We start from the raw sequence: 24,192 nt of genomic DNA, 5'->3' as shown, positions 1-24,192 counted from the left end.
TATTAAAATTTAAAATTTAAAATCAATTAACCTTATTCATATATATATATATATTGCATATATATAGAAAAAAAAAACATTATTCACATTCTGTGAAATATTTGTGTATTCATGTACTGTCCAATGTTTGTGACAATATTGCTAGAAAATTTTTAATTAGGTGATTTTTATACCATCGATTGGTATTTGCTGTTTGTTATTTATAATATTAAATTATTATTTTATTATTAATAATAATTTATTGTCAAAAATCTATTTTTTTACAGTGGCGCTAGCTTTTAAATATATAAAAAATAATAAATTTATTATTTTTTTTTCACATTTTGTATTTATGTTTATAAATATATTTTGTATTATTATATTATTTAAGTTGAAAATAATTTTTTTCCTTCTTCATTATTATCTACTCTTGAAATGTAATATGAAAATTCTTACAAGCATTTGAAGATTGGAGATTATGTTACTGTGAATTTGTGATTGAATAATTATTTTTATGTTTTTATCTTAGTAAGAGGAAAAATATCCAAGGAAGTAAGATGTTGAACCATTTTCTAAATAAAATTTTATTTTATATTAATTAATAAATATATAATCAATAAATAATTTACACAATATTTTATGAAAGGAGAATTGCCTAAATAGCATATTTATCTTATACTCGATTGATGCGAGATAACAGTAATTAAAAATATTAACATTCTCTTTAGCATAGCTTGACTTGATTTAATAATTAAAGGTATATAATTCATATTATGGTAGGTTTAGATTCAAATTTCCACTTTTTCAATAAAAAAAAAAAAAAAAAAAAAAAAAAAACCTCTCAACAAATTAACATCATCATTTCAAGAACAGTACACAAAGTTATCAAGTTCAGGCTAATACTGGAGATAAGATTTCCTTGTACATATTTTGCATGCTTTCTTCAGGACTAACCTACATACCTTGCCTTCATTTCCTTGAACCTAAAATACAGTTAAAGAAGAAAAATGGCCATATATTTTTGCTCTGTTTTATTGCATTCTCTGTTATTTCAGCCTCATTCATCTCTGAAATTTGGTGAAGCAATTTTGGATTCCACAGATTTTTGTGGATCATTATGAGAGGACTTGTGTCTCTCTGACGTCTTTAATCATTTCGTACACTTCAAGCATGTTTTTCCTTCGCTCTGGCAAGTGTTCAACACAATTACAAGCAATTCTAAAGAGCTGGAAAATCTCATCATCATGTCCTTTCCCTATCAAACACGTATCAATAGCATCATACAGAGAAGAAGCAGAGCTGGTAGAGATATTACTTGTATATTCCTCCAAGCTCCTTTCAGAACTGTCTGACGAAGTAAGCTGTTTACCTTTGATCAGCTCAAGAATCACAATTCCGAAGTTGTAGACATCTTCTTTCAGAAAACTCGATTCCCAGAGTTCAGTTTCTATAGGTGAACTTATCCTTGCCCTTCCAAAATTTGATAACTTAGGTTCAAAATTCTTGTCAAGTAAAACAGACTTTGAGTTTATGTTGAGATGTGCCAAGCGGAATCTGTTTCGATGGTGAAGCCATGCCAAGCCTCTTGCTAATCCAACAGCAATTTTCATCCTCAGAGGCCATTCAAGAATCTTCTTCTTGTCTTCTGCTGAATGCAACCAATCGAAAAGATTTCCATTGGAGACATATTTGTACACCAGAAGCCTTTCCTTCAACTCTATGGCAAATCCCAATATTGGAATTAAATTATCGTGTCTGAATCTGGCTAATGTCTTCAATTCAGATATGAACTGTTCTTCAAATTGTTGAGAGTCATGCAACCTTTTCACTGCGAGGCACCAACCATTTGGAAGGGTTGCCTTATACATTGTCCCCATTTGTCCGTGTCCAATGATATTGTGTTGACTGAAATTTTGGGTAGCATAGCTAAGATCTATATAATTCATTCTTGTAACAAATTTCTCCAACCTCGAAATCTGCAGATAGATTCAGGTTCGATTAGCATCGAAATATTATTCATGGAGGAACAATGTGAAATATATGGAAATAATGACCATCAACTTGTATATTAAAAAAATCCAAATGAAGATCATATTTGTGGAATGAGTATAAGTGTGTGCTCTACCTCTGTTTCTTGTTGGACCTCTATCATTGCAAAACCATCCTCAAGCTCATCCTCTCTTTTCTTGTTCTTCCTTCCTATCATCAGTATGATAATTTCCGCTGCGGTGATCCTCCTTTTCTTCTTCTCCCCCACACGCACCCAAGGAACGCAACAAGCTAGTACAACCATCACTGAAGCCGCAGAAAGAGTATAACCAATCACTTTCCAGTTGATTTTCCTTGGCTTTGTGCATTCTTCCAAAGGCCCTCCACAGAGTCCCATGTTATTAGCATAGTTTTCAGCTGGGATACTGCCCTTCGCAAAGTTTGGCACTTGCCCTGATAATCGATTGTTTGCAACACTGAAGGTCTTAATCCGATCAAGCTGGCCAATTTGTTGTGGGATACGGCCAGTTAATTCGTTGTTCTCAAGATTGAGATCATTTAGATAAGAGCAATTTGCAATACTTGATGGGATTTCACCAGAAAATTTGTTGAAGGATAGATCTAGTCTTGTTACATATGGCATCCTTTTCCCGATGTCTAATGGAATCGGTCCATGGAACTCATTACCTGAAAGGTCCAAGCCTGTTAAACTGGTACAGTTCTCAATCCCTCGAGGGAACCGGCCCTTCAGCTTCATTTTAGGTAGTGAGAGGCTGACGACTTTATTCTCGTTAGGATGCCAGCACTGAACTCCTGTAAAGGAGCATATGAAGCCATCTGAATCGTTATTGAAGTTCCAGGAAGATCTTAACAAATTGTCAGGGTCTTCCACAGAATCTTCAATCGATTTTAAGCAATAAATATCAGTGGAATGTGAACTAGCTGTAGAAGTACGCAGAAATGCCCATATATAAGCGTAGAAAGAAACCGAAATAAATACTCTGCAATGGGCCATTTTAATTTGGATGCTTATCAATCAACAAGCTGCAACTTATTGCAAGGGAACCAGAAGTGAATGACCTGATTAATCCCTGAAATTATTATCCATTTAGAAGTGTTCTTTACCCCAAAAGAAGACCTAATTAGTCAAAGTCAAGCCCCATTGAGGATGTTACTAAAATTTCCAAGGAAAGAAAACGAAGTAAAAAATCAGCTCAATATCAAGGAAAATTCTTAGTAGTTGAATTGGAAGTTTCTGACCAATACTTCAAAATCCAAATATTCGCATCTGCCAAATTTCATGGAAGTTTCTTAAAAGGTTAAGAGGAGGAAGCCAAAGCAAGAACCTCAAGTCTTTAACAGCAGGCCTCCTTTAATGGCAGCCTCCTCTAGGTCTCGAAAATTAGCTAACAAAGTCTTCCAAGTCTTCAAGTGAAGGCCGGCTTAAAGACGCTAGTAGATTTTTCCAAGTCATCAAGTAAACCAAACATGCGTGTAACATACTGTGAATTAATTACTAGAATTAAAATAAAATAAAATATAATATAATATAATATAATATAATATAATAATCCAGATATTTATTCAAATTTTCAATAATAATCATTTTTTTTTAATTTTATCATTTATACATATAAATTGATGTAAAATTAAAAGAATTTTTTGTACTGTGTTATGCCACTCTCCACAGCTCCCTTCTTGCACAACCTTAAATATATGTTTATGTAAAAGATATAGTATATGTTCCTTCAAATTTGATTACAAAACATATCAATTTGAAAAATTGTGTATATAATTAATGAAATTAGCATAGTTATTTATAATAAAAAAATATGAATAAATTGTGCATATAATTAATAAAATTAAAATAATTATTAATTGCAATTGATAATTGGATCAAAATTAAATATTAGTTTGGTCAACTAACCATACAACTAATTGCCAAAATTAAATTCAATATATCAAACTTTTAAATACAAAATAATAAAATTAAAACAACTAATTGAGACATTCTTTTTAGTGGAATAGTATTTTTTAAATAAAAAATTTTGTTATTCATTAATAATTATCATAATATAAGTACAATATAACCTTCTCATAAAAGAAAAAAAGCACAAATGTAGACAATTAAATTCTTTTGTTCATAGATAATTTGAATAAAAAAATAATATTTCGAGTAATAATTGATTCTTTTTATTTTGAACAATCAAAAATACCATTTACAATATCGTCATTTTAGGAAGTAGTTATATTTATGATATGCAGAAAAGTTTAAATCACCAAATATCAATGAAGAAACATTTCTAGATCAAGAAAATTTAATGGAGGAATGTGTTGCACAATAAAGCTTCATTTATAGAAGATTCAAAATCTTTAACTAAAAAAGAAAAATCAATTATTCACATTGTATTTTAAATTATTAAATAAATTATTAAATACAGCAATAAATAAATAAAACATCGTTAAGGGGGAGAAAACAAACCCCAATAATGAGATAGCAAAATTCTATTATTGATGCGAAAACCTCACATCTGTTTATAACGAACACAAATATATGGAGATAAATATAAATATATTTCAAATGGAAATATATTAGGAAGTTTATTAAAAAAATTTAAAAAAAAATTATTTGAGAGTAGTTACTAATACAAAACTTATCGATATCTATATAGAGAAAAGATGAATAAAAAAAAAAGAAATAATGAAAAAGATGAAAAAAATAAAATGACGTTTCTAATTAATTCAAACGATTAAAAGGCAATTAATTTTGTAAATTTCTTTGCCATTTAATTTGACTTATTATAGAAATTAGACATAGACTAAAAACAGATTCGATATTGAGGAAATCTAACTTCTATTTTTCATCTATAAAAATATATTTTGAATGTTACATTAGATTTCCGGTAGGTTTATCAATAAATTCTAATATAGTTATTCAAATTACAACAAATTATTTTTTTTAATTGATGAACATTAGTTTGATCATATATTAAAATCATATTTAAAATTATAAAATTTCAATTTTGAATTTTAATGAGAGTCAAATTAATAAAAAGATTATAATTTTCATTGAACACTTCGTGATAAATTAAAATTTTATAACTACACATATTAATGAAAGTCATTGCAAAAATCAATTAACATTAGAATAATTTATCTTATATAAGTGAACTAAATAATCAGATTTCATATCAAATTTTAATGTGATAATTTAAAAATATATATATTTACACATGAATGTGGTGACACCAATATCCAAACTTCCAACATAACCCTGTTCTTTATATCTCTATTATCTCAAGCTCAATATTATCATCGCTAAAACCAGTAAAGGTAGTATCAGTTTCAGTCAATGTCTCTGAATAATCTTCAATGCCATTATTTATTTTCTTGACGTCCATTAGCATTTTGTAGACTTGCAGCATTGTGGGTCTTTCATCTGGAAGTGGCTTAACACAACTACGTGCAATATCAAGAAGACTAAATATTTTGGCATCATTTCCTCTACCAATAAGAGATTTATCAACGGCACGATAGAGAGTGTCAATGGTTGTGGAAGGATGAGAGATTCGTTCTTTGAAAGTCTCTTTTGGCATGTAAAAATCATGCCCTAGAATTAACTCGAGGAGAAGAACACCATATTTATAGACATCACTCTGAATCAAACGCAACTCTTTCGATCCACTTTTGGAAAAGAACGTAGCTCCTCCAAAATTTGATATTTTGGGTTCGAAGTTTCTATCAAGCAAGATACAACTAGAACATAAATTACCATGAATTATAAGGAAATTGTTATGGTGGAGCCATACCAAGCCTCTAGCTACCCCAATTGCTATTTTAATCCTTAAATGGAAGTCCAAGATCTTAGTCTCATTATTCATGGGGTGCAACCAACGTAAAGGTTCCCATTTGGCATATATTTTTATACAAGAAGCCTTCAGTTGATTCTATACAAAAGCCTAGGAGAGGAACTATGTTAATATGTTTGAACTTACCTAGGATCATTAGCTCAGAGAAGCATTGTTTTACCAGACACCGAGAATTATAGAACCTTTTAACTGCTGCTAAACAATCATAATAAGGAAGTATTGCTTTGTACAATTTCCCCTTCTTTCCAAAGCCGATGAGATTGTGTTCATCGAAAGATTCAGTTGCATTATTTAGAGCTGTAAAACTCATTCTCGTACTCAACTTCTCTAAGTCTGATATCTGTGGATGAAATTACAGATGATAATTAACAGGGAAATCACTTATATCTTGTTTAATTTCTTCTAATATGATAACTCAAATAATAAGAAAAATTTATCTAGTCCTTCAATATACAAACACATGATTTCATCTGTTTAATAGATGGGTCTCATTATAAATTTATCTTGTGTTTTAGGTTTATGATAGATTAAATTTAGGTAAGAAAAATCCTTTAATTGTATGGTCTCTTCGTATATAATGTATCTTAAATTCAACACAAGAATAAAACTCTTGGAAATATTAAAACTATAATTAAGCAAGTAGTCCAAAGTTTCAATCTTAATGACATGTGTATGTGGTTGTTTTACACTCTAAGCCCAACATATACTTTTTATTTTTTTTCCCCTAAACCAAAGCCCAAATAGACTAGAGAGGAGTATGTTCGAAAGGATTTTTTTTTTTAGATTCAATCTATCATGGACCCAAGATATAAGATGTATAGTGGGTCACTTATTAAATATATGGGTTCTATATATCTGTATCTTAGATCTATGGTATATCATATTTAGGCAATAATTTTCCTATTAGAAATACCACTAATGTCAATAATGTTATAAATTCTTCATTTAGGAAAATTATTATTTAAACTCGATCCACCATAAACACAAAATACAAATATATAAAATCTATATATTTAATAGGTAAATCCACCATATATTTTATATCTTGAATTTATAATTAATTAGATTTAAGCAAAAAAAATCCCTCCATATTTAGTTTGGTTTGTTTATTTACAATCTTTTAAGGTTTTAAAAAGTTGGAATATTGGATTGTGGTCTCTTCTATCCTAATATTGTAACGGTTTATAAGTAAGGATTAAAAACCCAATAAAAAAAAAATAGTGAACAAAAAACTGATAAATTTTACAACACTTTTCTCTCTGAGGGAAAATGACCTAAGGCCAATAAAATATTTGAGTTGGGTTTGCCTAGGCATAGGCGAAAATTGATTACATAGTGTTGAAGACTTCTGCAAACAGAAGATTTAGAAAGCCCATTAAAAGCAAATCCAAGAAAGAAAAGCCACTCCTTCCACACAACTCACAAGCACCATAAATGAGAGAGAGAGAGAGAGAGAGAGAGAGAGAGAGAGAGAGAGACCTGTTTCATAGCTCTACGTATTTGGGCCTTGCCTTTACCAAAGTCATGGGTGAAGAAGTCTTCGTCTTGTTTATCTTCTTGAAATCAGACCAAGGAACACAATAGGACATAAAAATGGTTACTATTGAGACTACAGAAAATACATAACCAATTACGAACCCACGACTGAATGAATAATCGAATCTCATCCCATGCTCCTCCTCAAGCTTCCGCCGGCGATCATCACCGGTCATCCCAGCAGCGATTCCACGGATATGAAGAAGAAGAAGAGGAAGAAGAATTGCTTTCGAAGTCATTTGCATGTATGATGATAGGAACATAATTAGAATAAAGGATGGAGTGTTAATGGGATAATTTTTTAAATGGAGTAAACGGGGCAATTTCGATCTATGTGTGAATTGGATTACTTTTAACATTTGTGGAAGGATATAATGTCCAAAAGCTTTAAGAAGCAAGTCAATTTCCACAGAGAAAGTCAGTCTCCCAGCCATAGATGGTTGTTTCCTTGCACCTTCTGCTTCAACTGCATGCACATTTCACACGGCTTACGGCTTAATTACTAATGCGTTAAAAAGTTATTTTAAATATATAAAAAAGATTTTTTCTCTGAGAAAATATAAAAAAGCTGTTATTTTGCTTATTTAACCTCTTAATTTATATTTGATATTATAGGAATTTACATACATATTTGTGTAAAATATGCTTAAATGGTGATGATTTTAACACTTAAATTAAATTTAATTATCAGTGGGCTTAGTTGTTTAAATTTTCATTATTTTAGATTGTGAGTCATTTCAAATTTTATTTTGTTCGTGGCAAATTTAAATTAGGATATTTCGACTTCAGATTATTTGCTATAAATTAAATATTCCAAGTTAGATTTTGATCAATTTGTAAGTTGTGTTAAGTCAAAATGTTGTTTTTTTTTAAAATTAATATTTATTTATTTAATTTTGAAGCCAAATTAAATGATTAAATTTGTATTGAGTCATATAAATTATTAAATTACTTCTTAATTTTTTAAATTATTTAAAATTAAGTTACTTCAGATTTTATATAAAACTTGTTCTAAATTATAAACTAATTTTGTTCTACACTTTTTAATTTTATGGAATTAATAAAACTAATTTTAAATTATATGAAAATTGATAAAATTTATAAACAAATTAATTCTAAACTAATTATTGTTACCATACGGTGACATTTTGAAAATGAATTCTGTCATAGCCAACATGCAGTAATAGGATAAATATAACCTGAAATCAAATTTATAATACTCTCCTATAAATAAATTAATTGATCATAAAATCATGACAAACCATAAAATTTCTCAACAACGTACAACATCAAACTAATCAACTCATTTGAGGACTCAAAGCTGTATATATATATATACACACACACTGAATAAAATGAATTTTACTTTTAAAATTGTTGTGTACCGTGAAAATGTGTAAATTACGAAGAAATGAAGTAAACACACAAAACATTAACATTTACGTGGTTTACCCTCTCCATATAGGATTACGTCCACGGGTATACTATCTTCTACTATCAATAAAATATAATAATTAATTACAAATTCAAAGATATACTAGATATTAATCCAATTACACTCAAGAGAACTCTCACAATAATTTGTAAATAATAAATACATTAGTTAGTCCTCTCAGTCTCTTCTAGACAGAACTCAGTATTATTCACTACTTTAATTACCACACCACAAAATTGTATCTTTAACTACATGGGTAAAAACTTTTTCACCAATAAACAAGAATTCCTTCCTCTTGAATTCTATATACTTTATCCATCTTAAACCAAAGCTTTTTCTCTCTATGGAACTGCAATGGGCAAGAGCTCTTCATTAATGAACAAAGCCAAATTCTCAATGATTGGTAAAGTCATTCACTTCATAGATTGAAAGCTAAATAACATTTTTCATCATATTTCTATTTATAGTATTAATTATCTCAATCATAATTTAATTAGAAATCTCATTTTGTTACAGAGCGAGAGAAAGTTGTAGTGAATTCACATTCCATCACATCAAGTTACAGTAGATACATGTCCTATATACATCAAAGAAAAGGAAAAGTAGAATAGGTGGGAAACAATCACTTTGTGTGACACCCCTTACCCGTCTACTGTATAGCAGAGCAAGAAGTGCCACATTCGGTGCTGGAGCACCCTATCTTGTTTTATTATATATATTGTAAACTTTTGATGTCATTTAAAACATATATTCTGTGTAATTTTTTTTTTTTATATCTTATTTCTGTGGAGACCCGGACAGAGTCTCCCCTGTTTTATTAGCATCTGGCGGGTTTTCACTAATCACCTGTTAACATGTCCATATTCATTTCACTCATTTCCCTATCATAATCTCTTTTATCATATCATTCACAACTATTTATGAGATCTCAAAATAAAGTATCAGCTATTGCGTTCATAAGGAAATTCATAGATAATAAATTACAAGTTTTCATTTCAATCTCAAGTTTAACTAGAAGTCCAAAATGAAATACATCATGACTAGACATAATGAACCAAAATACTAGTCTATACATTGGTCCTACTAAAATATAAAAGACTGATGAGGTGACTCTGGTTAGCGGCAGATCTGATTAGAACTCTGTCCGAACACTAATGTGGCAGCTGCTGATCTTCAGCACCTACGCAATGGAAAACTAATGCGCTAAGCATAACGCTTAGTGGTGCACAATTTATAATAACAACAATTAAACAATTGAATTAATATTTGTAAATCATGATTTCTGGGTCTTTCACGTTTTTATTGCTCTTTGGAAACAAATAACATTATTGGGATCTTTTATGATTACTTAATGTATTTTAAGTCTTAATTAATTTTTATCAGTGCCCAAGAAACCTATAATAAATTATAAAAGCTGGATGCACGGGTGTATACTGGTTAGACAGCCATATGTCTGTCCAGTATACGTCTGTCAGGCACGAGGCCAGTTGTCGGGCACGAGACCCGCTGTCAGTCTTGTAAAGCCAGAAATAAAGTAGGCACAATGGCCAGTAAGTAGGCATATAGCCTGTAGAACAATCATACAAGACATATTTTGTCAGTTCATGATTTTCTCAGTAGGCAGTACTGCTATCTGTAGTCCCTAATTGGTATACCAATTTATCCAAACTAAATAAATAAGTCTAGGTATACTATGAGCAATTAAATATTTTTAATTATTTTAGCACTATTCATTGTTACTATTTTCTAGTGCTGTTCATTGGTACCATTAATTTAATATTAATAGGACATTAGTCCCAATTTATATATTCATATCATTTTTAATACTTAATTATCCTTATGAGTATTTTAATTATCATATATAGTATTTTTCCCATGAACCTTTCTTTAGGTTCATGTTGATGTGTTATCTTTAACTAGGAATTTGACTAGGTTAGGATGTCTATTTAGTCACACTTCCTTCATAACAATTGCTCCTCTATGTTTAAACTTGAATTTCAATTTTTGAATCACTGAATTTGGGGTTATAAAGCTCAAGTTATGGTCAAAATACCATAACTGGCCCCTTTGCCTCTAAGCTGTCTAGAATTTACAATTCCTGGTCAATAAATTTTAACTAGTCATTTGATCATTTTATGGTTATTTTTAGACTTAGGTTCCTTCACAAGATATGTTCCTCTATGTCTTAGGGACTCCTAGGTGCAATTTCATAATTTTTCAAGCTTGGTATAGTGAGTTATACTTAATGTATTAACCTGGACTCTCAATCCTATAAAGGCAATAACCAAACTTCAGGGCAGTATGTTTGACCCTCTTTTTAGGGTCTTTACACTTAGAATTTGGCAAAATGTCTAAATCAATATTGTAACCCTAAGTATCACGTTTCCATATCATATTGGCACATCTCAAATGGAATTTCCTAGTGGGAGTTATGGCCAAATGAACACACGGGTATCAAATGGCATTCTGGTTCCACTTAACATTTTCCAGATTTCAATTGCTAACTTTGGCTAATATTTTCCCTAGGATGCAATGGTTTCTAGAGCTTGGCCAAAACATAAAAATTGTTGTTCTATGTCTTATAAAACTTTTGGCACTAGTTTCACTCAATTTGCAGCTTTGGAGACCAAGTTATGGCATTTTTGCCAAAACTGGTCAAGCATACCAAAGGAACAGTATTTTAGACAATTTCTGGGTTAGCAGTTTTAGTGACCCAACTTGTGCTAACAATTTGACTTGGTTAAAGGCAAAACTGGGTCAAGTGGTCTTCATGAAAAGTGTAGCCCTATGTCTAAACTTTTCATTGATATAAATTTTAGGTCATTTGGACCAGTATAGAGAGAGTTATGACTAAATGAACACGTACTATTCATTTAGTCATTTTCTGGGTTTCAGTGTTTGGTTATCCGGGTTTGGGCAGAGAATTGGTCATGATTTTGGCAAAATTTGAACATGGTGTCTACATGAAAAATGGGCTATTTTGAGTTTATTTTCACCTCCAATTGGCCTCATACCAATTGGAGTCATACATTTTCAGTTATGGGTCAATAAACCCACTGGACTCATTGAGTCCAAACCTACAGAAAATTGAACACTCCCAATATCTCAATTCCTTCAACTTCCTTACTTCAATTTGCATGCAATACACTTCTATAAGCAACAATCTCAACTCAATAGGTCAATTTCAACATTTACACCAAGTCCTCAAGCATTTACACAAACTTTAGTTTTCAAAGCTTTAAATTTTCACAAACACTACACAATTAAACACCTAAACATTTCAACTCAAACATTTCATCTCATCACACATTTTCATGGAACCATTTTTCATCACTTAAAAGTAACAAACATCAAGTTCCATGGCTGCCAAAAATTCAAGGGTTCTTTCCTCAAGATTTTCTTTTTGTTTTAATGATATTTATGCTTGGCTAAACATGCTTTTTATGTTTAATAAAGAGAAGAAAAGGGATTAGTGCACTAACCTTACTTGAGCTTCCCTAATTTCAATTTTCTTGCTTCCAATGGGTGTCTATAGCTTCCTTTGGGTATGGGGAGTATTTTTTGTGAAGTGGGCTATGGGTTTTGGTGTGTGGAAGCTTGGGAAATCAAGCTTAGAAGCTTGACAACAATGGAGGAAATGAGGGACCAAGGGAGGAGGCAATATGAGGGAGAGAGAGAGAAAGAGTGGAGAAGAAGATGGTGTTTGGTGGCTTTTTGTCTCTTATGGCTATATATATGTGTGTGTGTGTGTGTGTACTTAAATTGTTTTAAATTTTCATAAGCTTTTCTTTTCTTTTCTTTTCTTTTCTTTTCTTTTCTTCTTCTTTCTTTTCTAATTCAATTTATAAAGTTTTAATTCATACTGATTATTTTAATTCTCTAAATTTTTAATTTGACATTTAGGTCAAAATTCACCTTTAGGGGTGAAATGACCAAAATGCCCTTAGCAGTGCATATTGGGTTATTTTTATTATTTTTGTACTAATTTATAAATTCTCTAAATTTTAATTTATTTTTCTCTACATTTTTCCTATATTTTCTTAACATTTATTTCTTCAATTTATGCCTACTCACTATAGTCTAGGTGTAATTCCAGACATTTTGACTGTCCAAACAAACATTAATCATCAGAATAGTAAAATGTACAGACTACCTATAGTGAGGGTATTACAATTCTTTCCCTCTAATAGAAATTTCGTCCTCGAAATTTACCTAATGTGAAGAGCTGAGGGAACTCCTGCCTCATCATCCCCTCGCTCTCCCATTTCGCTTCTTCCGTGTTGTGGTGTCTCCACAAGACTTTCACTAGTGGGATCCTCTTGTTTCTGAGTTCTTTCACTTCTCATGCCAAGATTCTGACTGGTTCTTCTTCATATGTCAAATCAAGTTGCACAATTATCTCCTCTGCTGAAATGACATGTGAAGGATCTGATCTGTATCTCCTGAGCATCGACACATGGAATACACTGTGGATCTTGTCCAACTCAGGTGGTAAAGCTTGCCTGTAGGCTACTGGACCCACACGCTCAATGACATCGTATGGACCAATAAACCTAGGGCTCAACTTACCCTTCTTATCAAATCTCAGCACTTTCTTCCAAGGTAATACCTTAAGAAACACCTTATCGCCAACCTCAAACTCTATATCCTTTCTCCTCAAGTCGACATATGACTTCTGTCTGTCCGAGGGGACTTTCAAATTGTCTCTGATGAGTTTCACTTTTTCTTCTATCTGTCTCACTAAATCTGGGCCCACTACTTTCTCCTCACCCATTTCTGTCCAGTATAAGGGAGTCCTACATCTCCTCTCATACAATGCTTTATATAGAGCCATTTTTATGTTGGCTTGGTAGCTGTTGTTGTCAGCAAACTCTACCAAAGGAAGATACTTCTCCCAACTTCCTTCAAAATCAATAATGCAGCTTCTCAACATATCCTCCAATACCTATCATGTGATTCATGTCATTTTTAGTAGTCTTTTAACATCTATAATAATTTACTAGGTTCTAAGGGTTACCTGAATCACCTGTTCTGACTGTCCATCCATCTGTGGATGAAAAGCCATACTGAAGTGTAGTCGAGTGCCTAAAGACTCCTGTAGCCTCTTCCAAAACCTTGAAGTAAATCTCGGGTCTCGGCTAGATATGATCGATGTGGCACTCCATATAGCCGGACTATCTCATCTATGTAAATTTCTGCTAATCTCTCTAATGAGTAGTCGATTCTAACTGGTAGGAAATGAGCTGACTTGGTCAATCTATCCACAATCACCCATATAGTATCATGCTTCCTCTGTGTCAATGGTAGCCCAGTCACAAAATCCATGGTGATGCGGTCCCATTTCCACTCTAGTATGGATATAGGTTGCAACAACCCTGATGGAACCTAATGTTCAGCCTTAACCTGCTGGCATGTCAAACATCTAGTCATAAAATCACCAATCTTTTTCTTCATTCCAGGCCACCAATAATGTGTTTTCAGGTCTTGGTACATCTTGGTACTTCCTGGGTGCATAGCATGGAAGCTACTGTGCACCTCTTTCAAGATATTCTTCTTCAGTTCCTCATCTCTTGGTACACATATTCTGCCTTTATAGTACAGGCACCCATCTCCTTTCAACTCATAATCAGTCTCCTTTTCCTCTTGAGTTCTGCCCATAACCGTTAGCAACTTTTCATTCATTAACTGTGCTTCTTGTATTTGCTGTAACAAACTTGGCTTTACACACATCTCAGCCAAAAGTACCCCATCCTGTGCTAAAAACAACTGAGCATTCAATGCTCTCAAAGCCATCATGGACTTCTTATTTAGGACATCAGCCACTACATTTGCCTTTTCAGGATGGTAGTCGATCACACAGTCATAGTCTTTAAGGAATTCAATCCATCTCCTCTGTCTCAAATTGAGTTCCTTCTGAGTTGGCAAGTACTTTAGACTCTTGTGATCAGTGTAGATGTAACACTTCTCACCATATAGGTAATGCCTCCATATCTTCAATACAAATATTATTGCCGCAAATTCCAGATCATGAGTTAGGTAGTTCTTTTCATGTGGCCTTCAGCAACTATTTTTCCTTCCTACATCAGAACACACCTAAGCCCATTGTGAGAGGCATCACTGTAGATCACATAGTCTTTTTCTGACTCTAGCTGTGTCAACATTGGAGCTTCTGTAAGTATAGCCTTCAGCTTCTCAAAGCTGGTTTGACATTTTTCATTCCAGTCAAACTTTGCATTCTTATTCAGTAGCTTAGTCAATAGGGCTGCTATAAGGGAAAATTCCTTCACCAATCTCCTGTAGTATCCAGCTAACCCCAAAAAGCTTCTGACTTCCGTTACATTTCTAGGAGGCTTCCATTCAACTATTGGATCTACCCTGATCCCATCTGCTAACACAATGTGTCCAAGAAAGCATATCTCATCCAACCAAAAGTCACACTTGGACAACTTAGCAGACAACTGCTTTTCTCATAGTGTCTATAGTACTAGTCTCAGGTGTTCATCATGCTCTTCCTAGTTCTTAGAATACACCAAGATATCATCTATAAAGACCACAACAAACCGATCCAAGTAGGGATGAAAGATGCAGTTCATTAGGTCCATGAAAGCTGCTGGTGCATTTGTTAGCCTAAATGGCATCACTAGGAACTCATAGTGTTCATACTGAGTCCTGAAAGCAATTTTAGGAACATCTGTCTCCTTTACTCTCAACTGGTGATAGCCGGATCTGAGATCTATCTTAGAGAATGCTCCAGCTCCCCTCAACTGATCAAACAGGTCATCTACCCTAGGTAAAGGGTATTTGTTTTTCACAGTCACCTTATTCAGCTGCCAATAGTCTATACATAGCCGAATGGTACCATCCTTCTTCTTCACAAATACCACCGGTGCTCCCCAGGGTGACACACTAGGGCGTATGAAGCCCTTGTCTAGTAGCACCTGTAACTAAACTTTTAACTCTCTAAGTTCAGTAGGTGCCATCCTATATGGAGCAATGGACATCGGTGCAGTACCCGGCATAACCTCTATGGCAAACTCTGCTTCTCTATCGGGTGGCAAACCCAGCAACTCTTCTGGAAACACATCCGGAATGTAACACCCCTAAGTTCGGTAGTGCGTTCTGCTGTTCCGGTGACCAGTGCTGTCTGGACAGCTAGGATGCCTAGAACCATACTTCAATATGAGTGAGGAGACATAAAATAATGAAATACAAGAAAAGAAAAACAAAGGAAAAATCATAGCAAAGAAATGTAACCGAGTAAGTGAGCCGGGAAACCTAGCGATGGGTGACCGCACCGGGAAGTCACGGCGTGGACCGTTGACTAGCCCTGGACTGCGGGGAACCCTGGGAAACATTTTTAGGACTTAAATAGACCATTGTTGAAGTATAAATCTCATTAGAAAGATTAAAGAAAAATTAAATAATTAGTACAAAGAAAAGTGAGAAATCGAAAAACAGACAAAATACGGTGTTACCGAAAAATCGGGAAAGCCACCCGAACAGGGGCATTATGGTCATTTGACATCCCGAAGTGTCTTTTGACCTAAATTTCCATTAAAAATAAATAGTATTACACTTAGAAAATGAAATGAAAAATTAATTTGGTGGTACCTAAAATAAATAGTGGAAATCATGGGTTAAATGTGGATTATGGGAAAGTAACTTAATATATGATTTAATTCTTCTTAGTGGACCACTATAGGATTAATTAAACATTAAGTATGGCAGGTGTAAGTCCACTAAACCCACCAGATAGTTCATCTTCTCCATTCCATCAAATATGCCGAATTGATGGTGAGAGAAAACATCCATGGCCGTTTCACTTAAGCTCTCTTAACTCCCTTCATTCCAACTCAAATCACTTAGTGTTCTTCACTAAAATTTGTCTACACATCACAAGGAAGATATTGATACCAATTTTGGGAAGTTTGGTGAAGGTTTAGCAAGTTACAAATAAAGGTAAGTTTGCATTTTTGAGAAATCCTTTGTTAAAGTTCATGTTTATGTTATGGGTGTTAGTTTGGTGAAGGAAAATTTTGAGTTTGAAGGGTTATTGTTGTTTCCATTTTGGACAGCCATGGGGTCACGTTTTTGATGATTTAATATGCATATAATTGATGAGAAATAATGTTGATCATGGTGATTTAGTAACCTAGTGATTTACTTCATGTTTATATGGTGATTTATGCACTTGGATGGGAAATTGTATATTGGTACGGCAATGTAATGTTGAAGAATGGTTTGTGGCAGCTTGTGGATACTTGAGTGATGGTGTATATTGAAGGAAGTGTGGGCAGAATATTGACCTAAAAGGATTGATGATATGTATGTAAATTAATGTTGTAAAGTGTATGTAAGGTTTGTAATGTTTAGGTGTGTTTGTAATGGTAATTAGAAATTGTAATTGTGAATGCTATTTGGTGTGTTGAGGGTGATTGGAATCTGCCCAAAATAATGCTTATGTAATGTAGAAAATGTTTTTGGTAATGTGCCAAAACAGTTTGATAGGGTATGGAAGTAAACCTTGCAAGGTAAATAATGTGTTTGAAGTTGGGGTGTGAATTGCATATTGAGGGCAGTGTATATTTTAGCCTATAACCTTGAATGTGTAACCTCAATTGGTATGAGACCAATTTGAGGTGAAACTAGGCACAAAATGTGCCAACTTTCATTGAGAAACCATGCCAAAATTCTGCTTGCAAGGTGACCTAAAAAATGACCAATTCGGATTAGGTGCAATTAGGACCTGAAAAATGACCAATTGGGCAGCAGTGAGTGTTTAGGCCATAACTCACTCAAACCAGGTCCAATTGACCTGAAATTTTGACCAAGAATAGTTAAGACCCATACCTACAAGTCTTATGAAGACACCAAAGCCCAGAAATGACCATAAGCAAGTCAAACAACTTGCACAAGTTCGGGTCCAAAAACTGGCCGAACCAGAATTGACCAATTTGACCTAAAATTGACCTAAAATGGTACCACTTGACCAGCAATAGTGTAATGACCATAACTTGGTCTACTTAACTCGGATTGACCTGAAATTTTGCACCGCGTGCAATAAGACCTAGATCTACAAGTTTGTAGTTTCGACCGAGACCCGAAAACCGAGGGAACTAGATCGTCCGGTTAGGTCAAACCAGTGTTCCGGAATCCAGCAATTTGCATTAAAATGCACTAAGCGAGGAAATGACTTTGGTAAAACATACCAAACCTAAAACCCTATCGAATGTGACATATTAACGACACTAAAACCTAATTTACCTAAAACGCATCGAGGGTCGGTATATTAGGTGACTTAGTGAATAATTGAGTTCAGTGCATTATTTACCAAACCCCATCGATAGAGATAGTTTAATTTGGTACTGAAACACTTCAAATTGTGTTTCTCAGTTAACAAGGACTCAGCAAAAGGGAAAAAAATACTGAGTCAAGACCGGGAGACAAATATCAGAGGTTTGTGCACAACAACTGTTTCTTTTGAATTTTTTTCAATGGAAATAAATATTGACTATTTGTATATCATTGTTTTAAATTGTGGAAATGTGTTTGATGGACACTTATTGATTGAAAAATATTGTGAATGGTTTGAAACTGTGAAAAACTATTTGAACGACATTGATGGATACTTATTGATTGAAAAGCACTGTAAATGGTTTGAAACCATAGCTATCATGTATATTAATTGTATTCCTCTCTAGCTTGTCTAGTGGGATGAATTGAATTCCCTCTCTGGCTGAAGTGTTGAGGTGTGTGCCTGTTGAGGACGAATAGAATGAGTACTCATATTTTTGCTAGCTAGCCATGTTATTCCTCATTAGTCATCGACTTTTGGGATGAATTGAATACCTCATTAGCCATCGGCTTTTGGGATGAATTGAATTATGGATCATGATTAAGCTGTGTGTGATTTATTGATGTGTATTGTGAGATTGTGAAATGGATTTAAACTCTCATTGACATATACTGTCTTTTGAATTCAAACCTGATCTGACTTATGGAAAATTATTGTGATATTGAGAAATGGAGTTTAAATTCTTGTTGACAATTATTGTCTTGAATTTAATTATGATTTTAAGTATCCACTATTTACATGACTTATGAATTGTGATTTAAATTGGATTTGGTTAATGTTGTGCACCACTGAGACATTGTCTCAGCGATAGCTTTATTCTTTGCCGCAGTAGAGAGATAGACAGTAAACAGACTAGGCTGCATATACATCCAGCGAGGGATTACCTGGTATATTGAGTATACCGCTTTTGCTTTTTGTACTGTAATGTATGACACTGTATGTACATATTGTATTTGGTTTTGAGCAGTTGTAAATTAAATTGTACTTGAAGTTGTAAATTAATTATGAGTGTTTTGGATTGTAAAAGTTGTATTATATTTCCTTATCTCAGACTTTGAAAAATTTCTATGGAATTGAGTTGATGAATTGTTGTGTTGAGAAATGTATTGAAGTTGAGATTTGGAAAATTATAGAAGTGCTTTTACAGGTTTTCTGAAGAACTGTTTTATCCAAAATACAAAGGGCACTTTGCCAAAAATTTTATAGAAATTCTAAATAAATCAAATGAGTTAGTTATTTCACTTCAGTTCACCAAAGTCTTTAACACCTGTAAATAGTGCTCACCACTGTAAAAGAAGTAAGAAAAGTTTTTTTTTTAAATCCCTTGTAGTGTATTTAATGGGTTATCAGTAGACGGAGTTGGTAATTCATTAGGTATACTACGGGATCATGTTATGCCTTACAGAGGGGTAGGGTGTGACATGTTTTAGTGGTATCAGAGCAAAGTTTTTAAATTCCGTTTTCACCTGTTATTTGAATGTTCTTTTTGCATAGTACAACTGCTCAATATCATTGTTTGATACATACAAGACATTACAAGATAAATATGCACTAACGAGTGAATATTCTTGTGTTATTGTTCAGAAAGCTAAGATCCTCGCATTGAATATGGAAGAGGGTGATCGTCAATGATCGATCTATTGAGGCTGAGGTGCAAGGGGATGCCCCAGCTGTACAAAATGTCAGTGGTTCAAGAAGACTACCTGCGATCATGCAGTTCCTCGCTCGATTCGCTCAAAGATGGTCTGCAATATTCCAACAAATGGTCGTAATGCGCCTACTCAAGTCCCAATTCGGACACCGTGGTACAACCACAGTCTCCTACAAGGCGATGATAAATTGATGAAGTATGGGGCTCTGAGTTTAAGGACAGTAGATCCTATAGAAGCTGAACAATGGTTAGAGAGGATGGATAGGGTGTTCAAGAAACTTCATTGTACAGAGGAGCTCAGACTTGAATACTCAGTATCCTTACTACAAGGGGATGCTTATGACTGGTGGAAAACCATTCCCCACGATGCAGTAGAACTGCTGATCTTGACTGGAATGACTTCCTCGGGAATTCGCAGAAATACATCCTCGATGCTTATGTAGACCGAGCTACAAGAATTCTTAAGTTTGAAACAGAGGCGGTCGGTGGTGAGTATGAAAGAGAATTTTCCGCCTTAGCCATTATACGGTGAGTCTACTCTCTACCACAGGAGAGATGCAAGAGGTTTGAAACTGGCTTGAAGCCCAGTATCAGAGTACAAGTGCTCGGCTTCAAACACACTAACTTCTCTGAACTTGTTTCTCAAGCCCTAGAGTTGGAAAGAGTTGAGTTTGAGACTAATCCTGAGAAGAAGAGGTCAGAGAAGACAGAGAAAGAGGGAAAATCAAGAGATCGAGTTCCAGGTGGTCATCTTGGAAAGAGGAAGAACTATGGGGACATGGCAGAGGTGGCAAGAAATCTGGTAGGGGAAGACATTCAGGACAGAGACCTCCCCTATCTGGTCAGCAGAGTACCAGAAGTTCCTACCCTCCCCGCCAATGTGAAACTTGTGGAAAGAATCATGGTGGAATCTGTTACAAGGCTATTGGAGCCTGTTATAACTGTGGAGGCACCGGACACTTTGCCAAGGACTGCACCAGTAGTCGCAGAGTTAGACCACCTCCTACCATGCAGAAGGTCGATTCGAGCCCTGTCACCAGAAGCTCACAACCACCTAGCAGAGGTAGAGGCAGGGGTAGAGGTAACCCAGCAGGCAGCCAAGGCACAGTAAAACAGTCAGAACAAGACAGTGCTCCAGTCAGAGTCTATGCCATGAGACAGAGAGAAGAGGCAGAGACATCTGATGTTGTGGCTGGTACCTTCTCAACTTTTAACCAGAATGTATTTGTGCTATTTGATCCGGGTTCTACCCATTCTTATGTGAGTGCTAGCATCATTGATTGCATTGCTGTTCCATGTACAAAAATGGACTTTGAGGTGCTAGTAACAAGTCCGCTAGACAGAGGTCGAGTTAATAGGATGTATAGAGATTGCCCTTTGGTGATCCAAGGACACACTTTCCTGTCTGATTTCATTGAAATGCCCTTCAGAGATTATGATATCATCTTGGGCATGGATTGGTTAGCTAGACATCATGCCATGATTGACTGTAGGCTGAAGACAGTCACTTTTGGTCTCCCTCAGTACAGTGATGTGGTAATACAAGGGGAGAGGCAGCTATTGCCATCCAACATCATTTCGGCTGCACTAGCCAGAAAAATGATCAGAAAAGGGTGTGAAGCATACTTGGCACATGTGGTAGACACCCAAGTGGGGAGTCCAGCATTGAAGGACATCCCTACAGTACATGACTTTCCAGACGTGTTTCCTGATGAATTGCCAGGATTACCTCCGGAAAGAGAAGTGCAGTTTGAAATTAATGTTCTGCCTGGTGTGGATCCAATCTCCATAACGCCATACAGAATGGCACCAGCAGAGTTGAAGGAGCTGAAGATACAGTTACAAGAATTACTTGAAAAGGGCTTCATCCGCCCTAGTGTGTCACCTTGGGGAGCACCAGTGTTGTTTGTTAAGAAGAAGGATGGTACTCTCCGCTTATGCATTGACTACAGGCAGTTGAATAGGGTGACAATAAAGAACAGATATCCATTGCCTCGCATTGATGATCTGTTCGATCAGTTGAAGGGTGCAGCAGTATTCTCCAAAATTGATTTGCGATCTGGTTATCATCAGTTGAAGGTGCAAGAGCAGAGTATCCCAAAAACTGCTTTCAGAACTCGGTATGGCCACTATGAGTTTCTAGTAATGCCATTCGGGTTAACAAATGCTCCAGCTGCTTTTATGGATCTGATGAACACTATCTTCAGACCATATCTTGATCAATTTGTGGTAGTGTTTATTGATGACATTTTGATATACTCGAGGAGTGCAGAGGAGCATGATAGACATCTCATGATTGTACTGCAGACTTTAAGGAGAAACAGCTTGTACGCCAAATTGTCGAAATGTGAATTTTGGTGAAGGAAATCTCCTTTTTGGGACATGTTGTGTCACCAAGGGATCAAGGTAGATTCCAAAGAAGGTAGAAGCTATCCTTAATTGGAAGCCGCCCAGGAACATCACAGAAATTCGCAGTTTTCTGGGCTTAGCTGGATATTACCGTCGGTTTATGAAGGGATTCTCTATGTTATCTTCTCCACTAACCAAGCTGCTTCGAAAAGATGTAAAATTTCAGTGGACTGATAAATGTCAGCAGAGTTTTGATGAGTTGAAGAGGTGCTTAATCAAGCTCAGCTCTCACTTTACCTACTCCGTAAAGAATACACGCTTTATAGTGATGCTTCTCACAATGGGTTAGGCTGTGTATCGATGCAAGATCGAATGTCATTGCTTATGCATCACGCCACCGAAACCGCATGAGAGGAACTACCCAACACATGATCCGAGTTAGCTATTGTTTTTGCTCAAGATCCGAGACACTATTTGTATGGGGAGAAATGCTACATTTACACAGATCACAAGAGCTTGAAGTACTTAGGCACCCAGAAGGAATTGAATTTGAGGCAGAGGAGATGGTTAGAACTCATCAAAGATTATGATTGCTTAATAGACTATCAGCCAGGAAAAGCAAATGTGGTGGCTGACGCCTTAAGTCGCAAGACTATGGCAAGTCTCAGAGTTTCTCCTTTGTCCATGGGGTATGAATTGAAAGCACAGCATGCCAGTTTAGAGGTTGATGATGAGGGACAGACAGTAGTTGCATGGCATGTACAGCCAGTGTTGATTGATCAGATCGATCGAATGGTCGCAGCAGTGATGAAAAATATCAGAAGCTGCTGAAAGAAGTTCAGCAGGGCAAGAAACCTGAATTCTCTGTGAGAGATGATGGTTTATTGCTACATCAGGGCAGAATGTGCGTTCCTAGTGATGTGGAACTGAGACAGATCATTATGAAGGAAGCACATGAGTCTCCATTTGCTATGCACCCTGGTGGAACTAAAATGTACAGAGGGCTGAAAGAGCATTACTGGTGGATGGGCATGAAAAGAGATATAGCTGAATTCGTTTCCAAATGCCTAACTTGTCAGCAAGTAAAGGCAGAGCATCAAGTTCCAGCTGGTTTGTTACATCCTTTGTCAGTACCAGAGTGAAAATGGGAACGAATAACTATGGATTTTGTTACAGGACTTCCAAGGACACAGAGTAGTCATGATGCAGTATGGGTTATAGTTGACAGATTGACTAAGTCTGCTCACTTTTTGCCAGTTCGGATGGACTATAGCCTGGAAAGATTGGCCAGATTGTACATATATGAGATTGTAAAATTGCATGGAGTGCCAGTATCAATTGTGTCTGACAGAGATCCTAGGTTCACTTCTAGATTCTGGGGTAGTCTTTAGAGAGCCCTAGGAACTAGATTGAACTTCAGCACAGCATTCCACCCACAGACAGATGGCCAGTCTGAGAGGGTTATTCAGATATTGGAGGATATGCTACGGGCTTGTGTGATTGAATTTGAAGGTAGTTGGGATACACACTTGCCTTTGATTGAGTTTGCTTATAACAACAGCTACCAATCAAGCATAGGAATGCCTCCATATGAAGCTTTGTATGGCAGAAAGTGTAGAACTCCCTTATATTGGGATGAAGTAGGTGAAAGGAAGATGATTGGACCAGAAATTGTCCAGCAGACAGAGGAAAAGATCAGATTGATCAGAGATAGACTCAAGGCTGCATCGACCGCTAAGTCCTATGTTGATCTGAAGAGAAGAGATATTGAGTATGCAGTGGGTGATAAGGTATTCCTCAAAGTTTCTCCTTGGAAGAGGATTATGAGATTTGGCAGAAAGGGGAAACTAAGTCCTCGTTTCATCGGACCATATGAAGTTCTGGAAAGAGTGGGTCCTTTAGCATACCGGTTGGCATTACCTCCAGAGCTAGCAAGGATACAGTGTCTTCCATGTGTCCATGTTAAGGAGGTACAGTGTCGACCCATCTCATGTACTAACAATTGAAGAGATTGAAGTAAATCAGACCT

General features: G+C 35.2%; 2 protein-coding genes across 2 annotated transcripts; both read right to left on the bottom strand.

Moving 5' to 3' along the window:
• Positions 1 to 798: 798 nt before the first annotated feature.
• On the bottom strand, positions 799 to 3,076 carry LOC110644322 (probably inactive leucine-rich repeat receptor-like protein kinase At5g48380). The gene is made up of 2 exons (XM_021797030.2): positions 2,105 to 3,076; positions 799 to 1,955 (listed from the first exon to the last, which is right to left on the bottom strand). The coding sequence occupies exons 1-2, from the start codon at positions 2,981 to 2,983 to the stop codon at positions 1,095 to 1,097; spliced, it is 1,740 nt and encodes a 579-aa protein (XP_021652722.2). The 5' UTR covers positions 2,984 to 3,076; the 3' UTR covers positions 799 to 1,094.
• A 2,059-nt stretch (positions 3,077 to 5,135) lies between these two features.
• On the bottom strand, positions 5,136 to 7,719 carry LOC110644328 (probably inactive leucine-rich repeat receptor-like protein kinase At5g48380). Its single transcript, XM_058136288.1, has 2 exons — positions 7,317 to 7,719; positions 5,136 to 6,177 (listed from the first exon to the last, which is right to left on the bottom strand). The coding sequence occupies exon 2, from the start codon at positions 5,847 to 5,849 to the stop codon at positions 5,250 to 5,252; it is 600 nt and encodes a 199-aa protein (XP_057992271.1). The 5' UTR covers positions 5,850 to 6,177; positions 7,317 to 7,719; the 3' UTR covers positions 5,136 to 5,249.
• Between the last annotated feature and the right edge of the window lie 16,473 nt (positions 7,720 to 24,192).

The sequence above is a fragment of the Hevea brasiliensis genome, chromosome 2 (assembly GCF_030052815.1).
Source record: "Hevea brasiliensis isolate MT/VB/25A 57/8 chromosome 2, ASM3005281v1, whole genome shotgun sequence".
Lineage (NCBI taxonomy): Eukaryota > Viridiplantae > Streptophyta > Magnoliopsida > Malpighiales > Euphorbiaceae > Hevea > Hevea brasiliensis.
This window is presented reverse-complemented; position numbering and strand designations above follow the sequence as displayed.